We start from the raw sequence: 22,342 nt of genomic DNA, 5'->3' as shown, positions 1-22,342 counted from the left end.
CCTCAGCTAGAGAGTCAGGAGGCAGGAAATGCCTTTGTGCAGCCTTTGCCAGCTGTGGTTTCTGGTATGTTGGTGGGTGGGTTCTCAACATGTCCATCTTGATAAGAAAATGCCTAAAGCCAGGCCCGGCTCATCCTTCATCAAAGGATCATTTTCCTTATCTCCAGTTTCAATTAAATGTGGAGTTTCTAAAAACAAAAAGGCACTGCGCTCTTCTCACAGCCACATTTAACCTTTTAAGCCTTGTTTTGTGCACCAGAAGTAACTCAGTTACAGCTGAGGATCAGGGCTTATCTTCCCAGTTCAATCAATGCCTCTTGACTTTCTCCAAAGAATCTTGTATCCCCTGGAATTCTGCATGTCATATCTTATCATAGGTGAGAAGCCTTTTTCAGGGAATATTTTAGAGGACAAAAACATAACAGAAGGTTATAATGGTTGAAAAATTGTCCCTATTTTGTTTTTGTAAATTATAAAAATGTAAACATAAAAATAGTCTCCTGTCTAGTCAATATTATTACTCATATTTTTCCTACTAAGGAAGAATGGAGAAAGAAAACATCCCATAATTTGGTTGGGTTATTTGAGATGTATATAGTCTGGGTTTTGTGTTTTTAAGAAGTACACTTTTAAAAAATGTGTTTGGGATTCAAATGGAAGGGTGTGGACAAAGCTGGGGTTTGGAAAAAAGACTGTATTTAAGAAGAATGCATTTTAAATAATGCTGATAGAAATAAAATACCAGCGAAGGATCTACACTTGTTTCTTTTCTGTACAGTTTCTACACTCTCAAAATATCTATTATCTATTAATCTTTGGGTTCAGAATTGGTCCAGGCCGGCTGTTTTTGTATAAGTTCCTAAGTGTTGTGGGTGTTAACTTAAATTGCACCAAGTGATGCAGGAGCCTTTGTCCATGGTGGTGTTCAGAGGCAGGACCTCCTGCTTGTCCCTTCCCACTGCCAAAGGGGGGCATCTCCTCTGGGAATTGCTCCAGTTTCTCCCAGCTCTGTATTTCCAACATTAAAAAACAGCTAAGTTAAATCACAGAACATCACAGAAATAGATGTTAGCTTACTCTTTGCCAGACCAAAATGAATTTGAATTGAACAAGTGGTTCAATGCTTCCATCCTGCTTTTAGGTTCTTCCTTGGCATTTGGAGCTGAAGGGATAACCTTTCCCAAAAGAAAAAAAAAATGCTCTCAAGTATTAGAAGTGCTTGAATTCCTGTCAAGTTTTTGAAAATGCTTCTGATTTCTTTATTTCAGACTTTTCTGAAATGTTTATTTTAATGTTTTTGAAGAGCCCTAGTGAACTAAAATGTCTGGTGGCCATTTTAATGAGATATTTCTAATTATTCCCATGGAAACCTAGACATGTCACAAGCTCTCTAAGTGTGAGGATGATGCCTTAAGAACAGGGTTGTCATCAGTTGCCTGTGCTTTGGAATGATAGAAAATTCACTTTCTGGAAGTAAGTTGTTTAGATTGGAAGGGTAAGTTCCTGTTATAGTGGCTAATTTTGGGAGGAGGTTTGTAATACTGCATATGCTTTAATCTCTCCTGAACCTCCAAATCCTGTAAGAGCCTTTGCAGGAGGAGTTCCTGGAATCCTTCCCATCCCATGAGGTTTATTCATAAAATGTGACACTCTGAAGCCATGTCTCAGGGCACAAAACACCATCAGGGCATGAAAGAATGGCCACAGCTCTAAAACTCAGGCTGCAGCTTTTGGCAGATCTTGGAGGGGAGGTTTGCCATTGGAAAAAGGAAATTATTTTTCTTTGTAGCCAGTGGTTGATATTTCGCTTTGCAAACTGGACTGCCACTGAATCTTCTCATTGCTATTTTATTTAAACCTCCTTGAAGACAAGTCTGTCTGTCACATTTCTCTTAAGCCTCTCATTGCCAGTTTCTCCAATTTTTTTCAGTTTCTATGAGGAGCTGAGTTTAAAGGGGGGATATTGGTTAGTGGCAGGTTGCAGAGAATGCAAACCCATCCCAGCCAGTGAGGGCTGACAAGGATTTCTTTTATATTTAGTGGGGGAAAAGGGGATTTTCCTGTTCTTTGAGGAGCAAAAGAACAGCTGGGGTTCAGAGCTTTTCTTGCAGCACACCAGAAACCCCTACAGGGTGGTGCAAGTTTGGCAAAGTGCAGTGACATGGCAGACCCAGGAGATGCACAGGGATGCTGATCCTTGCGAGAGTGGTCAAGCCGCTGGGTTCCAGAGATGCTGAGAGGGAAGTAATTCAGCATTTTCCAGTTGCCTTAAACACTCACAGCTGCTTTTCCTGCTATCATCTGTCGCTGCAGGTGGGAAGAAACCAGGGACTTGAGAGCTGGCTCAGACCTGTCCTGTCCTGGTGGTGTCAGGTATGGCCAGAGAGCCATTTTCCAGGAGAAGCTAGGAAGCAGATTTGGAGTGCCTAAAATCAGAGTTGTTCACATGGTGTTTTTATAAATTATAACAGCTTCCAGGTACTTCAGTGTAGAAATAAGGATTAGCACTTGAGTATGCAAAGAAAAAATATAGTTGGGTCGTTTATTGCGCTAAATTTAAGTAATTTAAGCTCTCAGATCATCATGCCCTTGATACACATGCTGTGATGCCATCACTGAACATTTATGACAGAATAAATTAATTTGGAAAAGGCTTTTGAGATCAAATCCAATCTATGACCACGTACCACAGTGAATTAGACCATGGTACTGAGAGCCACGTCCAGCCTTTTCTTACACACCTCCAGGGATGGTGACTCCACCAGCTCCCTGCATGCTGATCACCTTTCTAATGGTCTAATCACAGAAAGGTCTCATGAGTGAAGAAATTTCTCCCAATTTTCTGTGAAGAAATTTCTCCCAATTTTCTGTGAAGAAATTCCTCCCAATGTCCAACCTAAACCCCCCCTGGAGCAGCTTGAGACTATGTCCTGTGCTATGGTGATTCAGTTTTAATTTCTTGGTGCCCTTTTATGTCTATCACCACACAATAAATCACTTTTTTCTTCTTTTGAAAGCCTGCAAGGCCTGGATGGGGCAGAGCCCCAGCAGAGCAGGCGGAGAGGAATTCTGTGTGCAGGGAGAACTCTGCCCCATGGGCCAGGTGCAGTGGGGTTTGCATTTTTTCCTTTTCCCACTGCTTTCCTCTAAAACATTAGGGGTGAGCCATGGCTGGAGGCAAGAATCCAGCCTTGATAGAGCACTGTCCTGATCTGATATGACAGGACTAGTGGAAGTGTTCAGCCCCTACCCTTTGTTGCTTTCAAGAGGGAAATCCTGTTAGATTGTACAGATGAGACTTGGAAGAGTTCATATTTAGGTTTCCCTAAAATGAAAAGAAAGGAAAGAAATCTTTTTTGTGTGTGTGGTTCTGTTTTGGTCTTCTTTGTTGGAAAAAGAGGTGTTGGATGTATCCTGTTTCTTGAGTAGTCCATGGAGTGTTGCACACTTAATACCATTTAATGTCCTGTTTGGTTCCTCCCTGGAGGAAGCTAGCAAGGCTTGCTGCACAGGGAGAGTAAGTTGGATGTTGCTAGCTCATCTTGGAAACTAAAAATGGGTTGGGATGGGAGTGCTAAGGAGATTTATCAGACAGGAGCTGTGTCTCAAAGTCAGTGTGGAGATGAACGTGCTGCAGGAACCTCTGCAGTGAGCCATGGAAGGAAGGAGCAACAGAGACAGCTCAGATCCACCCTCTGCCAGTTTGCTAAAGTGGATTTGAATGAAACTGAATGTACAACTAGCTCCTAATTTCCAAAGAGTTTTTGTGTGGGTTTAGCAATCTGATTCCTGTCAAGCCCAATGACTGTCATATTGACGCAAATACCAGGCAATATTTAGAAAATTTAGGAAAGGTATTTTGCCAAGCAAGAGAAAAAAACCCAGCCCCTCTCTTTTAACATGCATTCCTGTAGGAATCAGAAATACAGAAGAAAGGGGAAAAGCATACTGAAGTGTTGACCATTCTAACAAAAATCATACTGTACTGGTCTTTTTTGGAATTATTTTTTTTTAAGTTTTCCGCTGGCTGGAGGCTTTTGAAGGAAAGAAAAGACTCATCTTCTGTCTTGAATTAACTTAGTTAATGATTAACAGAGCAGTGCAGTATGTGTGGTGCCTTTTAATTAAATCAGAAGAGACATGATTTGGACAAGATTTTAGTTTCACTTTGAAAGTTATTAAATAAACTGACACTGTTTGCTCTCCAAAAGTTCCTGGGAGCATCCGGTTAGCTGGTAATCCCTGTGCAGCCAGTGAAATAAAGCTGCTCCTAAAACACCTAAGGGCCAGCACCAGATATTAAAAATGACTGGTCCAGTCAGACAGGGTTGCATAATTGAGCATTAACCTGCATGGAGCAGGGGCCTGGGCTGAGGATCCACTTTCAGTTGAGGTATAAAAAAGGTGCAAACTGAGTGTTTCTGGTCAAGTTTGCATTTTGAATACCTCTGAGCTGTTCAAGTGGCATAAACTGTTGAACAGTTGGTGCCTTTGATGGAGTTTGGATGGCTTTTGCTGAGTTTATGGGGTTGTTTGTGAAGTGAGATCCTGACTGGCGCATGTGTAAATGACCGATTTACAGGTCATTTATGGACGCCTTCCTGTACCAAAATCTCCTGTCTTACGATACTCTGAATTTTACCGCTCACCAGTTAAATTTGGAGTATCGTAAGACAGGAGATTTTGGTACAGGAATGTCTCCATAAATTGGCCCAGCAGGAAAAGCTCTTCGCCTCCCAGAGCTGTTTGCATGTGTGCACACATTCATATAAAACTCTCCCAGCAGTGAAGGATCAAGCCCAAAGCCTGGATTCAGACTGGACCAAGACACTGGATGCTCTTGCTGGCATGCAGTGGCACACAGGGGTGAACAGATCCAACATTTCACACTCTGAGCTTGCTGTTGTTTACTGATCTGTCTGCTCAGGAGCTGTGGCTGAGGCCTCCACCCATGCCCTCTCAGCAGTAAAATCAAGGCAGGGCCTATTTTGCCTGGAGATGCATCCATCATCTGTGTTTGTATCACACCTACCACATTGTGGCTCCTTCTGACTTTTGTGGCCAAGCTTGAAGTGAATAGTTGTCTTTGCAGCATGCCTCCAATATTTTAAAAACAACAATAATCTCATATTAAAACCTGTTGTTGAAATTACCTATTGCCAGGAACAGTTGGGGCAAAGAGAGCTTACATCTGCATTATTGGCAGCTTTATGCAGCTTTCTGTGTTGTGGGCTCTGCAAGTATTATCCTACATGGCTGTGAGCAGAAGTGCTTCAAGTCTGGGCTTTGAGTGTTATCCTTCACACTGGTAAAGCTGAAATTTATTAATAGCCATTGTGATTCGGGTATAAATGAGAGACAGCAAATTTTAAAGTTTGAAAGCCAAAATGATTGATTGTTTTTTATTGCTGTGAAAACTGCCATGTGTCCCTGAAATGCATAAAACAGAAAAGATTGGGCATGGAATTGAGTGGGGAGAGAAATGGGCTCCTGCTCAGAGCAGGAGGGCACCAGAGTCTGTCCCTCACCTGTGCCAGGGCATAGGGAGAAGTGATAAAGCCTTTGTGATTGCTTCCCTCTCACACTTTCCTCCATTCCAGTTGTCTGGTGACCAGAAATTATCTGTATCCTGGTGGTTACATCCTGGACTGTTGTTTGGATCTCCATGTTTATTTGGAAACAGTGAAAACATGACAGAAAACAAAAGCTGTGCTTTGGTGGAAATGGTCTCTCACACCCAGGAAATATGATGCTGCTTTATTTCTGGATTTCCCCATAAATGACTGATAGAGAATGCAAACACCAGCAAATATGGTTTTCTATTCGAGTTTCAATTTACAGTGATAGCTCTTCTTGGAAGATGATTTTAACACTTGTCTTGTAGTTTGTTTTGTTTATTGTTTCATCCATACATGCAGTCAGTAACTTCTCCATGTGAGAAGCAGGATAATATTACCTCAAAAACTGAGGACAGTCAGAGAAAATTGAATTCTCTTCCAAAATCCATCCTGTCTCAGCAAAGCAGGCATCAGATAGGACTGAATGCTGCATGGACTCTACGTGGGTCTTATCTGGAGCTCCATATTTTGGATGTGTTTATAATTGTGGGCTGCAGGCTCTTGCATTCTAATGTACAAGGCTTGTGCTCCCAATCCTGCAAAACCTGTCTATGCAAATAGTTCTGTTTTCTGATAAGACATTTGCTACCTGGTAATGTGTCAGTGTGAACATGCAAATTCTGCTTGTGTGTGGCTCCATGATTTGCACATGCAGATGCCCAAACCCACATATTTCAATTTGAGTATGTATTTTAATACATAAATCCACATACATAGCTGGGTACTCATAGGTTTCATTGAACATGTTAAATTTTTTGACACTGCTGCTCTTTATAGGCACCCAAGTAGTTATAGATATGGGATGGAGTTAAAGAATGAAGGGAAGAATAGATATCATAGCTGTAGGATGGATTCTTAGTCCTGAATCCTGAAAGAGCTTGGAAAACTTATGACTGGGAAATGGCAGAATCTCCTTCACTTGGGATATTTACAGCTTGACTTGGAAAAAATATATATAGTAAGAGACAGCTCAGCATTATTTGATGACAAAGTGCATAGTCTTGTTTTTGTAAGTGCTCAAGAGATACACTCCAAGAGCTCATGTATGAGCTGCCAGGCTTTACCTTCAGCAAGTGATTTAATACACAAAGTGTCGCTCATCTGTGAAATAAATTCCCTGCTCACATGCCAGTGTCCTAGAAGGAAATCTCCAAGGATGGTGAATGCAGATGCTTTTTGCCCTGTGAGATGCATCCACTGAGTTCCCTGCAGTGAACTCTATTGGGGCATTTCAGAACAGACCTTAAAAAAACCAGCAGAGTTTGTCTGCTCCGTGAGAACATGAAAGAAACTGTGGCATCTTTCGTTTTCCCAGGGAGGGAACAGTTAAAAATATTCTTCAAATAAGGAGCAGATGTTAATGTCATTAGAACGGATTTTCATAAAAAACAGTTGTTCTCTTGCAAAATGGCAGTAGCTCTGCAAATTTTTCTGCAAGTCTGCCTGCTTCTTTCAGACTTGTGGCACAGACAAGGGGCAGTGCAGGGAGAGCTATTTACTGTCTCTGAAACCAATCAGGTGTGTTTCTGTAAGCTTCCTGTTTTAAAATTGCCTCAACATGGACCAAACCGCTAAAGAAACATGAAGGTATTTGAATAACAGGACAAGAGCAGTGAGCATCACAGAGAATTCCCTGTTGGCAAATATGTACAGAGAGGAATAAGCTACATATGGAAAGTAATGGTCTGGACATGTGCCTCTGTCAGGTTCTAAATTCACTGTCATTTCAAAAGAAACAAAGGTTCACAGGCTTTTTTGATCAGCTCACTGAAAACTCTGCCTTGCCTGCAGGAATGGTTAAAGTAAAAATAACAAACAAAATATTAAGTGGCTCTCTGGATGACCTCTGGACATTCTTATTGTTAGTATGAGTAGACATTGGAACCTCCCTGTAATAATTTCCTTTTTGGAAAGCTCTCATGTCTCCTTCCTCCTCCTCATTTCACTGCTTTTAATGGTCAGAAAATAGGAAAGGCCCTGTAGTTCCTTTCCTTGCTGCAAGAGATGACCTTACACTCTGCTGGAGCCATTTGCCTTGAGTTCATTGGCATGAATGACACCTCACAAGTGCTCTGGTGTGGTTAGCATTTGTTTGCTCCAGTTTTTTTTTTTCCTCTTTCTAGTGCCTTCCTTGGGGGTTTTGGTGTCCTAGATCTCTGAAGCATCAGGACATACAAGGAATGCAGGTTGAGACACGTCAGTTTTTGTGCTTTAGGTGCCCATGTGAATTTTTGAGATTATCTGGGAGGTGATTTGCCTCTTCCTGCTCCATATGCAAGATCTTCACCTCAGGGCCACAGTGTACTGAAAATATCCCTCTTGGTTAAGGTGCTGAAGTAAACAACAAACATTTGGCTTCCAAATATTCAAGGGATTATGAAGTGCAAGGATCTATAGCCGCTTCAGATCCTCTTGCTCCCACTTCTTTTCCTCTATAGCTGCTTCAGATCCTGCTCCCACTTCTTTTCCAAGGGGTTGCAACATGGCACAATGTGTTTCAGCGTCTTTCAGGGGAGCCAGTTCTGCTGTAAACTTAGGGACCTGCTGGATTCACACACAGCTGAATTCACAGAATTTCATTCACAGAAACACTGGGTTGGAAGAGACCTTCAAGATCATTGAGTCCAGCCCATGGCCTGACATCACCTCAGCTAGACCCAGGCTTTGTTAAACACACCCAGGGATGGTGACTCCACCACCTAACCAGCCATCCATTCCAGAGCTTTATCATCCCTTCCATGAAAACTTTTTCCTAATATCCAACCTATATCTCTCCTGAAGCAGTTTGACACTGTGACCTCTGGTTCTGTTAGTGCTGCTCTCCATAAAGCACAGGATTGTTACTTTTCACAAAGAATCTATCTCATTAAAAGTGGAGAGAGTTTTTGGGAGGAAAAAAGAACCCGTTAAGGCCTATGCGACTTAAGCAGAGCTTGAATTAATATCAGTGTCCCTAGCAAAGTGCTGCTGTTGGATTCTGGAAAGCTCTGAGGAAAGAGGAGTCAGGGTTGCTGCTCCCCTGGCTGTGCATTGTCCATGGCTCTGTGCAGAGGGTGGCCTGGGTGTCACCCCAAGGTGAGAGTGCCACCTGCTGAACCCCATGTTCCTCCCCACAGACAGGGCAGCTCACAGCAGACATTTCCCTTTGGGATGCTGATCCATCCACACCCAGTCTGGTAATTTATGAGGGGTAACAAGATCACAGCCTGGGGTGGAAGAGCTGCAGGACAGCACAGTGAGTGGTTCCAGTTTGCTCACATTTTTGGGCTTTGAGGGGAAAGGGTATGAGAGCCAAGCATATGAAACTGGTAAATGATGGTGCTTCCATTTAAATCTGTTTGCATTTCTATTTCCTGCCCTGCTCACATGGAAGAACACTGAGGACAGACAGTCTGTTAGGCTGGGTTCAGCTCCAGCCCTGGTTTTAATCCTGTTGTGAAACAAAAGATGGTTTTACCTTGACTGCAAATTGAGCTTGCAGCACCTCCCCACCTCCCTGGATTTGTTTGTGTTTAGAAATCACCCTCAGTCTTGAGCTGTCTGATGTAGCCTGACCTTTCATGAGTTAGACTGGATGAAAGTGCCTGCACAATGCTTAGGCAGTGATTTACTATCAAAAGGGAGCACTGCTCCCTGGACCATTATTTTATATCTGGGTGCTCTCATCTCTCAGCAGGCTGGAATGTGACTTTCCTGTGAGCAAGCACTTGTAAAAACACCTCTGTGCAGCGCTGAGCTGCTCGGATGAGCTGCCTGAACAGAATCCCTTCTTGTGAAAGCTGAATGGGAAGCAAGAGTTTGTCAGGCAGCTTGAGCAGCTGGGGAATCTGCAGGAATTTCTGTAGCTGGGGGCTCAGAAATGAGGGGGAGGATCTATTAGAGAAAATACAGTAAAAAAAAAATAATCATAGGATCACAGAGCAGAGGGGAGGGGGATATGAGAGAGATAATGAGCTTGACAACAGGCAAATACAGAGTGTCATTCCAGGAGCTGCAGCACCAACCAAATGGTTAACCTGTGGGCTGGAAAGAGCATCCAATGAGCCTCACATGCCTGAAAGGATAATGGCATTTTTATTATCTCATTCCACGCCCTGATCATCCGTCCATTTGCTCCCTGGAGCTGCCAGCAGCTTGCACTGATTCATCCTCTGCAGACATGATCAGCAGATCACACTGCAGGCAGAACTTGTCCAGCCTTTCCAAGTGAGTGGCCAGTGTGTTATATCTGTATGGATTCAGCCTTTTGGTGCTGGGGTGGTGCAAATGGCAAGGGGAACAGAACAGCTGGGAAGCTGGCTGAACTGGGAAATAAGCAACAGATTGGGTTATTTTGCTTCTTTTTTGCTATATTGTGCTCTGTTGTCTAAAATCTTTGTATTCATGCGTTTCTTTTACCTGGATTGCAGGTAAGAGAACTGGCTGCTAGTTGGAGTTCTGTTGGTGGGAAGTTTGCAGAAGTTTCATAGTTAGTGTGAAAGCTTTCGCATAACTCAGATTGCTTAATTCACCGAGTAAATACAGTCCTCATGGCACATTCATGCCTGAATGTGGAAGGAAAAGCAAGAGGAGAAAATCAATTAGCCTGTGTAATATTGCCAGTAATACAATCTGCTTTATTCCTGTCCTGTATTGTTTTGTTGGTCTGCTTTATGAGTTGATGGGTAGGAAACAGGGCACTGCTATGTTTCTAAATTGCTGTGATTTATATAAGGGGTTTGGTTTAAAGCTTGGGAGAGGTTTTGAAGAGCAACTGGGATTTCTCTGCCTGTTTTTAGAGTTTCCAGGATGAAATCCTGTGCTCTTGGAGGGAGAGGGAGCTCAGGGATTTCCGAAACTCAGCCCCTCCAAGAAGTCCCTTCCAGGAATCTGAAATCCTTCCTTGTGATTTCAGAAACTGGATAATAAATAATAATTTAACTAAGGGCACGTCAGATGGCATTTTTTTGTGTGGTATTCTGTGGTGAAACACAGCCACAAGCCACAGTAGCCAGCCCTCCCATAGTTCTGTATGGGAACAGGGAGCGCCAATTTCTCTGTACTCACTGCAAGGGGAAAGCAAGGGAGGGGAAAGGGCAAAGTGGATGAGATTTGGACACTTTAGTGATTATGTAATCATAATTATATATATATATAAAAAATCATGTATAATTATATAATTGCCTTGTGATACCTGATGTGGGGAGCTGGCCCTGAGTCCAGGCTGGACCTCTGAGGTGACCTTGAGATCCTTTCTAGTCTGTGCTGGACCTGGTTTAATGAGGTGTGAGGGTCTGGCTGTTTTGTTTAAAATACTGGGGACCACTGGATATCCTTGCTGGGAGATATTCTCCTCCAGTCCCTTTTGGGCAGGAGAGGGAACCAACAGTGTGCTGCCTTTATACTTGGCATATCTGATGTGTTGGGGGAGTAAAAGCTGGGAGCAAATTAGCTTGAGTGTGAAGTGAGTTCACTATAATCAGTGAAATTCCGCCTTAGTGAAAACAATCCTTTTCTCTTGAAGTATGGGTAGCTACTGTAGTGTTGTTTTGCTGCATTTTGAGAGTCCTGGGTCCTGTAACAGCTTCTAACAAAAGCAGACACACCTTGAAAACCAGACATGGGTTTCTTTTGTCAAGACTCACAGGAGCATGCTTGGGGAAGAAAAGCAAAGTTCTCTTTGGCAAGGACTCTGAAGAGAACTCAAATGTGTGGCCAGAACTTGGAAACTGATTTATTTCCTTGTAACAAACATCTCCATGACCTCAGGCCAAAAGAGGGAAGACACCTTTAGCATTACCCACAAAGGCTTCTTCAAAGCATTGCTCAGAGAAATAAATACATGATGAAATACTGCCCTTCCCAGGCTGAGGCATAACGTAATCATTCCAAGGGCTCATGGCTTCTCATTGCAGGGGAAAAGAAAAGGAGTATTAAAATCCTTATAAGTTCACTCTCTGGAGACTCTCCAGGGAAAAGGAGGAGGCTGTTATTGCATTATTTTGAATGAGGTACAATGTGATTGTTAACTTCTTGCAAATGTCCTCTAATGGCCCCTTTATATGATCATTTCATCTGCTTCGCTTAAAGATATTTTCTGTGCTTTCAGCGGACTTGTGGTATTTGTAGAAAATTCTGTAATTGCTAAATATAATCCTGTTAGCATTTGATACACTAGAAATTAAAAGCAGAAGCTCTCAGTGGAGCCAAGAAATTCTGGTTGGCCTGAAAACATGAAGTCTGTTTAATGAATGTATAGGGATTGGCTTGGCTTGCTGTGCTGGACACTAAAGTGTTTACTGTGCAAGTTCCTAGAGAAAACAGAAGTTCTCTTTGCCAACAGGTACAATATTTTCTTCCAGCAAATGATAAGTTCTGTTCAAACTTCAGTTTGGTTGTTGGAAGCTCAGTTTTTTGCAGAATTTTCTTTGTATTGTAGGTTATCTTTTCTGTATCTTGGCTGGATGCTCAAGACTGTTTTCAGCTAATTTTTTAGGAGAAGAGAGGGGTTTAAGAGGACTCCTCCACAGATAGCAGTGGTGTTGGTGGCACTGTGTTGTCTGGTTAATTCTGCTCCAAAAATTGATGCTGTTAATTTTAACTTGAAGCTTTCTTCTTCTTCCGTTCTTCTCTTTTAACCATGCTCCTCATACCTGTTACTCAGTGGGCAAAGGCCTGGATCCTTAATTTGTAAAAGACTTTTTACACTGCTGAGGTAATACAAGAAGCACATAACTACAGACAAGATATATGAAGATGTTTGCCCATAGTGAGGTTATTTTTCTGGTTTGGAAGCAAAGAATCCCAGTCTCAATTTCTGAAAGTGGCTCTTCCCCAGCAGGGACAAGTCTACATGAAGAACTGAAACATTTTTGAATGGGAATTTCTGTGGCAGAGAAAGGACAGGTCTATAGGGAAACCTCAGTGAAAGATGTTGTTTTCAGCATAAGAAAAGCTCTCAGGAGCACAAAGCTGGAGTGGAGTTTGGAGCATCCACCCCAGTCTCAATTTGAGACTGTGAGCATCAAGCATCTAAAGTTTTGTCAGAGAACAAGTGACTGGGAAGAGTTTTATAAAAATTCTGAGCTAAATTCTCTATCCTGTGCAAGCCTTGGTTCAGGCCAGGAACTTGCTGTGAGTCCAAATGCCTCAAATGAGCTGTGAGAACTGCTTCTGATGAAAGGTAAATTTAGTAAAACCTAAGAAATATGGGAGAGTTTTGGCCGGAACTCTTTCAGAATGGTTCAGAGCAGAGCTGGTTATGAGTTCATGTCAGGTTTCTGAAATTGGCTTTGTCTAAATTAAAAGAATAGGAAATACTTTATTTTTAATTTTTTTTTCTACATAAGAAATTAGTGAGTTTTTGTAAATAAAAATTTCTGAGTTTTGAAAATCTTTTGATTCCAATTCACCTACCTTTCAAAGAGAAAAGTAAAAAGAAAGAAAACTTACATGAAAGATTTACTTTCCTGTTCCAGGCTGAATTAAAAAAAAAGGAAAAACCAGCCCTGAACATTTTCCATATCACTTCACTCTGACAAGGGTTTTTGCTTCTGCTTCAGCAAAACTAGAAAATTCATTGTTAGTGCAGATCTTTAATCCAGATAGCTCCTCCACAGCCACACTGTTGGCATAGGTGTTCAACCAGTGCAGGATGGGGGTGGTAGAGCTTTATCCTGCTTCTTCATACCCCTGCCTTCCCCCTTCCCGCCAAACCTGCGCTGCCCATCCACCCTCTTCCCAATGCAGAGTAAATCAGGAAAAACTCAGGGAAATTCTCTGGTGATTGCTTCAGGCCCTTGTTGCTTCTCAGTTCATATATATGTACGTATTTCCATATAAAGCAGATGAAGTCAATTATATCCAGTAAATTAAATCCAATGCTTAAAAATGTAACCAAGAAAAACACTTCCATCAGTCACTGAAATGATTGAAACATAGAGGCTCAACTTACAGTAACTTTTCACTCTATCCACATTTTACTTTGTAAAAAACATTTGAAAAACCCTTCATTGCACTATTTTCATGTACTGACTATTTGATTTATATTTTGGGATGTGTAAGTAAGCTCTTAAATGTGGTGAAAAAGTCTCCTTGAGTTCAGTAAGGCAGCTTGCATGTACAAGTGGCTGCAGAGCCAAGTTTATAATTATATCTCTGTATAATGTTAGCCTTCATACATTTATCCATTCCAGTTTTAATTCTCCATTTCATAAAATCTATGATCAAATTTTGGAGCCCAAGCTAAGCTGATGCTGTCCTTTTTAATTTAGGACTCAGCCCTTTTATTCTCCTTCTGTGCTTTCCTTTTATTCGCTGCTTTCTTTTTGTGCTGATGTGCAGCACATATTGTTAAAGGCACTTATTAGAGCCGGAATTTTACAGCATGGAGACTGTCCAAATAAGGGAAAAAAATATCCCTTTATTGGTGAGGTAAGAGAAATCAGGCAGTGGATGATTTTTTTTTTTGCTGATTGAGAGGGATAAGGTGCGGTTTGGCAGGTACCGCATTGGTTTGGCATTTGCTGACGCGGTTCCTCTTTTCTGCAGCTCAAATCCTTTGCAGGGCAGGCAGGGAGGGCTTCCCCCGCTCCCCCTTTTGCTTTGCCCTCCCCTTTTCCTTCTCCTTTTCACAAGTGCTCAGCTGCTGCTGTGCAGTCTCACCCTGACACTCAAGCTGGATGTGGTAACGAGGCGTTTTTGTGAGTCCAGCAGTGCAATGCTGTAATCACCTTTTTGGGGAACAGCAAGCACTTTGGAAAACTCTTTTCCATATGGGTTTCTTTTTTTACCTCTAAAGCATTTAAGCAGTTTGTGAAGCTGTCAGAAAAATCACACTGTACTCCAAAGTATTTCAATGCAATTTCTCTCTTCTCCAAAACCCACTATTGAAGCAAAGTACTAGCTACAAGATTTAGCTGATGGCTCATCTGTTTTTTCCTTCCTATTGCTTTGGATGTGCATATTGAATTCCAGAGATGAGCAGCACATCCCAGGCTTAAGTACAGGCTTCACATCTGAACTCAATGTATTTCCTTGACTTTTAGGCTGAATTATGGTGAACAAAGTTTCAAATGAGGGCAGAAGCTGGAATTTTGGGTTTTTTGTTCCTCAGTCTCTGTTTATCTCTTGGAAAAAGAATACTAAGCCATGTATTGGCTCTGCCTAAATTCACTTTGTGCTGCAAAAGACTGAAACTGATGTAAAGTGGCTGCCCCCTTTCCACCTGGTGCTCTGGTGTTTCTTTCATTATAGGAGGTATAATGGTTAACTTAATCACAAATACCCAGTTTTCTCTGTCACTCTTTTGCTTATTTTCTTCTGAATACTGTACATTTGCTGGAATCACTTGTGAAGCCATTTTTTTCCTCTGCTCCCCACCATAGTAATCCTAGAGTACATATCCTGGCATAATTGAGGTTAGCTTACTGTATGGAAAGAATGTGAAAGACAAATGGATGATAATAAAGCAGAAAAGGAAAATAAACAGCTTTATTAGCAAGGGTTGGAGGTACCAGTTCACATTAAGCAAAATATACTGATACACCATTAGGTGTGGGCTACTCCCAAAAGCTTAATAAACAAATTTTGGGGGGGGGGGGGGGGGATTGGTAGGGTTTGGGGTTTTATTTATGCAAGATGCTTATTTGTATTCAGACCCTTCACCAGCCAGCATTTCTCTGGAAGATCAGGGACTTGGCTAACTCTGTCTTCTTTTTTAATTTCCATCCATCACTTTTCCACATACCTTGACTAAGCAACAGTGAGAAATATTCAGTTTCTCATGAGCAAGACTGGCTCCAGCAGAACCTCACCTACCAATTGGAGAGGAATAACTCTCTGCAAGAAGTTTCACTCTGAACTCTGAATCTTTTTCAGATCACTTTCAACCTGCTTTATACCTCTCTTTAGCAGGATCTGGTCCTGCTGCAGATCCTCAAGGCAAATGTTGCTGTATTACAGAACAAAAAAATAAAAGATGATTTTGGTTCCAGACTGAACATTATTGAGAAATATCTCCTAAATTGTGCGCTATGTATTTAAAAAATTTGAGAAAAAAAGCTCCTGGAGAAGCCATCCATGTGCATTTGTTTTTCTTCCCATGATTCTTCTGGAAATGTGGAGGCCTGTCCTAGAGGTGTGTCCTTGAGACCAATGCGCTTGACAGTACAGGATGTAAAATTCTGGCTTCTGTTTGGTTTGCTGAAGCCAAATTGCCCACAGGCCTTTTTAAGCATAAAAATATATTACATGTTTCTGAACAGGAGGTTTTTTTGGCTTGCCAGATTGCATCTGCAATTCGTTCAGCACTGGAGTTGCTGCAGTGTGATTACAGAAATACCTTTTAACATCACAACTGTTGTTGTCCTGGCTTCTTCCTTACCATGCATTTTTGTTGTTTGGGTTTTTTGGTTTTTTTTTTTATTTTTTTTTTTTGTTGTTGTTTTGAGTTGGTTTGTTTTGAGCTTTTTTGTTTGTACTTCTTTTGTTGTACCTGATTTAGTGGAGTTTGTGACTCAGTGATGTGTGCTACTATCATCATGTCCTGCATGTTCACTGACATGGCCATGGTGGAACCTGTGCAGTCTCTTGGGTCATTTTCAGGTTGTTCCTGGCTTTCTAGCTCCCATGAGCTACAGTTGCATTCTCCATTATCATGTGTTTCCTTTCTCCCCTTTTTTAAATTTTTCCTTTCAGTCATCTCTTGATAGTGTTTATTTGATTATTTTGCAAAACCCAAATGAAATGTGTTCCAACCTCACTGTATTCTCTTGCACACTGATGTCTATAAAAGAAGAATTCTATTTTTAAATCAGGGTGTGTGTTCTGTGTAACACCCATCTTTCCTCTGCGAAGCCTGAGGGTTTTTTTAGGATTCTGTTTGTCCTGCAAGAGGAAAATCACTGGCATGTGCTCTGGGTGTGTAAGATGGTGTTGTGCATCTTGGCCTTAGTCATCTCCCTCCTCCTGGAACAGGAGTGGTCAGACACATCATGTCAGCAGTTTTCTTTCTCAGGATTGCAAAAAGCCCAAAAGCCTCATTAGCAGAGGCCACATCTGTTTCCAAAACCAGCTAAATTTTTACTTTGCTTAGAAAGATGAAGTTTGAGGACTAACGTCCTCCTTGCTCCTCTGTTAAATTTGCCATAAAGTCTGTAGCAAAGCAGTTTTTTTGTTCTCTGAAAACATAACTTTTACTCAAGGCTTACCAAACTCACAAAACTCTCTTGACATTGTAGCAGAGCTATCTTGGTGTTCCCATAGTCCTTATCTATATGGCTGTGAAATCTTCCCACTGACTGCATGTGCTTTAGTGATAATTTGCAGCCCGTTCAGCTGAGAACAAATATTCCTTTCTTGCATCTCTAAGAGCTGCATTTGGTCCTTTGGCATTTTGGGAAAGCCATGGGGTTAATTACCTGAATTCCTGGATTCTTCTCTGTCTTTCAAACTCACCCAAAACCCTGTGAAGTGCTGAGGTTGGAGACAGTGTCTCTCACCCAGCCCTATGTTTATTGCCTCTGAACAATTTTGGGTGGTGGTATTTTGAGCAAACTTTGGTCAAATGTCCTGAAAACCTGTTTGTGGGTGATTATAGCTGTGCACCAACACTGGCACTTTGTCTCTTGCTCATCTTGAGCTGGCCGAAGCACCCCTAAGTACATCCAGGTGCACCTCATTGGCAGAATGAAGATAGCTTGAATTAAGAATTAAATTAATTAAGAATTAATAGCTTGAACTAAGAGTAGTCTTAACTTTTTCAATTTAGAGTATTGCTGATCCCTAGACCTTTTTGCTACCTTGTAGCTGCTAAAGGTTATCTGCTTCAGATAGATAACGACCATGTTCTTGTTTACTCAGTAATCTCAGTTGAAATGTGGTAACATTTCAACTTGAAATGTTGAATTCCTACTCTGTGTGAGTAGGAATTCAAATTCTCTTACACTTGTCCTAATTCTATGTTGTGCCAGGTATTTGTCATTTTACGTTGCCAAATCCTTGCTTTACAAATGTTGTACTTTCACAAAAGTATATTAAATGTGAATTTACTGTCCAGTGCTTGGGGTTTGGCCCCTCTCAGTGCCTTTCAGGATGCATGACTTAAATTCAGTGAGAACTTTGATAAAAGGGCAGATGGAATTGCGCCTCCCTTGCAATGGCCTTGGTGTGTGTCTGTGAATGGCTACAATGGATTGCTGGGCAGAGAATACTTGGATGAGCAGTGCATGGCTGGATCAAGTGTAAAGTCTGCTCTCTGGTGTTATTTCTGGGGATCCATCTGCTGTGCAAATGTGGCAGAAGTCTCAGTGACACCCCAAAACACTCTGTCTTGCAGTCCAGGTGAGAGGAGAGAAGTTTTGACTTTGAATCCAGACCAAGTCCTGCAAGAGCTGGGGTTGGAAGGGTTGGCTGGAATTCCGGTCAGTCCCATCTCCCCTGTGGGACCAAAGAGGGAGCACTGAGAGCTGTGGAAATGCACAGAAGCATTCCCATGTGACTTCCTGCAGTTTCTCTAGGACTAAAACCTCTCTGGTTTTTCTCATTCCATCAGCTTTTGGGAGTCCTGCCTCACCAAGTTCGGCTGAGCTTTCTGTACCTGTGGAAGCTTGAGAAGCAGAAGGGTGTGGCAGCAGGCCACACCTTGTTTCCACTCCTTGTTTCCCAATGATGATCCAATTTCTTTCATACTTTCAGGCATTTAAGTGTATCTCAGTTCAAAACCAACTGCTTCAGAAGGTTCCAGACTGTGTTGAGCCCTGCTGACCCCTGTGAAAAGTCTGAGGTGCTTTTGCAGTGACAAGGCCACAAGAACCCCTGGGTTAAACTTGCTTTTGGCCCTTCCTTTCCTATTTCCCAGCAGGCACAACTATATTTTTAAAAATGTAGACTACTGACTTGGAAATACCTTGGAAATGAGCAACAGAAGGCTTTATTTAAAATGTAGAGCAGAGCCAGGCCATCACTTCATCAGAGAGAGCTCAGGGGAGCATGTCTCTTTGTTCAGTATGCCAGAAAAAGGCATCTCAGGGTAATTCTGTCAGTGGCTTTCACTGACATGATCAGGACATGGGTATCCTGATAATGTCTATCTCAGGATGATTTCTGTCAGAGCAGCAGTGGAAGTCAGCACAGTGCACCTGTTGGGGATGGGACTGGGAGGAAGGAGCCCACATACCCACAACAACTCCCTTCAGAAATTGCTGGAAGAGCTCCTTGGAGCGTCAACAGGTTTTTGGAGCAGGTGTGAAGTAGTGCAGCCAACAGAAAACCAAATCTGCTGTGTTTAGACTAGAAGTAGTATGTTCATTTATAGATCTGTTTTTCCATTCCATAAACTGGCATTATAACAGCCATGGTACTCATCACGCAGAAGTCAGAAGGGTTGCAAGGATTGCTTAACATTTGTAAAACATGTTGAGATCTTTTGATGGAAAGAATTTAACCAGTGCCAAGAACTAGTATAATAACAAGGGGGAAATAGCCATCAGTCTGCATTCACTTCTGGAATCTAGTGGATTATACCAGAAGCCTTGGCTTAAACATCTGTGGGTGTGTACATTTAATGATGAATTTTTTGATGGCCCTCTCTGTAAAAACGTCAGTTGAATCTGTTAGATAGCTTTGCTTCTTGGTGATGGAAACTGGTGGCGATCAGGGCTTGTCTCCTCTCACCTTTGGGATCAGATCCTCTTTTAGCAGCCCTTGCAGTCTGTTTCCAGGGGCTGCATTGCTGTCTTATCACAGCAGCTCCTTGCTGTCCCTCCTGTCTTGTTGCTCACCTATGTAAAGCATTTTGCAACTGACTGGCTATTGAAAATATTACAATTACTGGCTGACTTCCTGTATGGAGCTGCTGTTCCAGAATGAAACTGAAATTAGCAACAGCAGCACCAACAAGGGTGCCATAATAACTGCTGTGGTTTGAAATCACACTGAATATTGTACCCTGTCCCTATATCCCCACAGGGCAGTTTCTCTGTTTTAGGTGCCTCTTTACAGCTGCCTATGTCCCTTTGGAAGTCTCTAGGCTGTGGGCACTTTTAGGGCAAGCAAATTGTTCTTTTCTAGTGATGTCTAGTTTTTATCTGGACACTTCTGTGAACAGCTTATAAATGGTGGATAATTTGTTAGTGATGCTTTTAAATGGAAGTGGTTTTTGTTGGATGCTGGAGTTCTGTTGTCCCTCTCCCCCCCTTTTTAAAGAACAGTGGCTTTTGGATTTGTATTTGCAGTGTGATTAATCAGCTCTCATGAGCTCAGTCAGCTTTCCAGACAGAATCTCCAGTACTGAGCTTGGTAATTTCTTATGAGTAACATCTCTGGAATAAGTATTCCAGGGAACCAATATGAGAAGAACAAGCACATCTAAGGGAAAACTAATTGAAAGGATGAAGGCAGGATATTTTATTGTGTTTGTGTGGGTGTAGTTACAATGGCTGCATTTCAAACCTCCAGCTGTTTAATTTGCACAGTGCTGTTATACGATGTCTGCAAATTGTTGTACCATTAGTGTGCTGTTCAAAGTGCTGTACGTGACCCTGCAGATGTGTACAGACCTGTTTTATGGAAGGGTTCTTTACCTTTCATGGAGGTGAAAGACACATCAGGATTAGCTTTCACAGGGATTCATGGAATGTGTCTGCCCCTAATCCTGTTAGCAAATGACGGGATCTGCACTTATAATTCCTCTGCTGCCTCACTGAAAGGGTCTCCTAATCACCTTGGTTGTTGACAGTAGACTTCTTAAACACCTCAGAAAGAGAGAGATGCTTGCCCATGCTAAAAGCAAACAGCCATGAATTTCCCTTGAAACAAAATCCACACCTGCACAGCATCCGTGAGTTGTGTGCGTGGGGAATCAGTACCAGAAAATGTTTTTCATTAATTTTTTTTTTTCTACTCACCACATGCTGCAGCACTGGATGTATTTGTAATGCCGTATTTCCCCTCAAGTGGTTTATTTCAGTTAGCATAAGGGTTCACAGTCTGCTCTGTTTTGGTGCATGTTCTGGCCTTGCATTTTGTCTGCTATCCTGTTTGTGGCATTTGTTTCAATAGTCTGCTGTGCTATGTTCAGGCTGTGTCCTTCTAGTGCATATTTTGTGCTGGGAAGAGTGGATAAAAAAAGATTATTCTATTATTATCTGAGGAATTATCTGGTAAAGTATTTTTCCAGACTCCCTGTACATGCCTTGTATTTGGCTGGTCAGCACAGTGTTTGCTGTATTTCTGAAAGCTGCAGCAGACATCCTTGGGGACCTGCCTGGCTCTGAGCAATAGTCATTTAATGACAACCTCTAGTCCCCTGGGAAAGACAGAGCAGTTTTGATGCTTCACAGAGACCAGACTAATGCTAACACCCATACCTTCAATGGAGCAAGCAACAGAAATGCTGGGCTCGGGCTGTTTGTAGGTGTTTCAGACCACAGAACACTTCGGAGGTTACTGAGTGATGTATAACCTGGGTAGTCACACCCTGCTATGTTACAGTTTCCCTTCCATCAGTCATGGTTGTGGTTTTCCAGGCCCTGGACAGCCCTCTGGAGCTGGTTGGGTGTTGGTGACAGCCACTTGCCCTGTCCTTGCTATTCCTGGAAGGACCTGTTTCCCTTTTCCCTGTTCTCCCAGTATTTCTCTATCGATGTTCTCCATCCCCCACTGCAGGGATGGAGGCTCCTCATCCATTTGCTGTGGTCTGTCTCCTCTCTCCCTTCCCACAGTCCAGGGGCGTTTCTTCTTCCTGTGCTACAGACCGAGTCTGCTATTCCTGCTTCCACATTCCTCCTTCCTGCCCCACTTAGTACCTCTGTCCCAAATCCAGCATGAATTTCAGGGTCAGCCCTAAATCAGAGACCTCTGGTTTGGGTATGAAGCCATCCACAACCTGATCCACACCAGGCATGGCAGCATTTCAGTGATAGATGAAAAAACTCCTTCCAGGATGGCTCCAGCACTACTGGTGGGCATTGTCCTTGATATCAATCCATGGGATGCTGGGAATTTTCTTCCTTTCAGCACTCGCCCTCTGTAGAGTCCTGGCTTGTGGTCCTTCATTATACCCTGCAAAGAGAAGAAACTGCAGGAGTGCAAAAGGCAATTCTGCTCAGAAATTTCTCATTTCTGAAAACCAAAGCCTTGTTCCATCTCCAGTTTCACAAATCTCTTGTTTTGTCAGGGTGGATGGTGAATGAATATATGCTGGGAATTGATTGTGAGTAGATTGGGCAGGGTGATGGAGGGTTAGGGTGAGTGACTGAGATTGGTTTGGATATTAATGTGTCATTCCTTAAATAGGTGATTCTCTGAGTTAACTTTGTTAGTCTTTGTCCTTGCATGATATTCAGTGGAGCAAGAGCAGGTTGAAATTAAAGAAGCTTTGTGTTTATGAAACCTTATCCTCATGGTCCTGCATTTCCCTTTAAAATACAGCACGCTTAAAATGCAGCAATCCTGTTGATCTTTGTGGAGGAAATGAAGTGGAATTGTTGGTTTGTTAAGAGGCCCTTTATTTCCTAGAGTGCTGCATTAAAGAAGCCTCCAAAGCTGGTAAACAGGGTGAAAGTAGATGAGCAGATGAAATTGAAGGCTGGGTTTCCAGGTCAGGAATTCATACATGATTTATTGTAAATTCAGTTTGTGCTTTCCTGAAATCATCAGTTTTTTCTTGTTCGCTAATGTCTGAGGATGCAGCTTTGAAATAAAAGCAAAACAAAAAGACCACACCAGAAACATTTTTTTTAAAG

At 42.2% G+C, this 22,342-nt stretch overlaps 1 protein-coding gene across 7 annotated transcripts in view; it reads left to right on the top strand.

Annotated features, from left to right (window-relative positions):
- Window positions 1–22,342, top strand: part of CALD1 (caldesmon 1) — a 162,698-nt gene that overhangs the window by 107,254 nt on the left and 33,102 nt on the right. The window contains exon 1 of one of the 7 annotated variants that reach the window (XM_063153790.1): window positions 9,676–9,824. The exons of the other annotated variants lie outside the window; for them this stretch is intronic. Coding sequence (XP_063009860.1) covers window positions 9,778–9,824 — 47 coding nt within the window. The 5' untranslated portion in view covers window positions 9,676–9,777. Of the gene's footprint in view, window positions 1–9,675; window positions 9,825–22,342 lie in introns of those variants that run through there. 7 annotated transcript variants of the gene reach the window in all.

Source organism: Melospiza melodia, chromosome 4 (assembly GCF_035770615.1).
Source record: "Melospiza melodia melodia isolate bMelMel2 chromosome 4, bMelMel2.pri, whole genome shotgun sequence".
Classification (NCBI taxonomy): domain Eukaryota; kingdom Metazoa; phylum Chordata; class Aves; order Passeriformes; family Passerellidae; genus Melospiza; species Melospiza melodia.
Note: the sequence above shows the minus strand (reverse complement) of the source record. Positions and strands in the feature narration are given on the sequence as shown.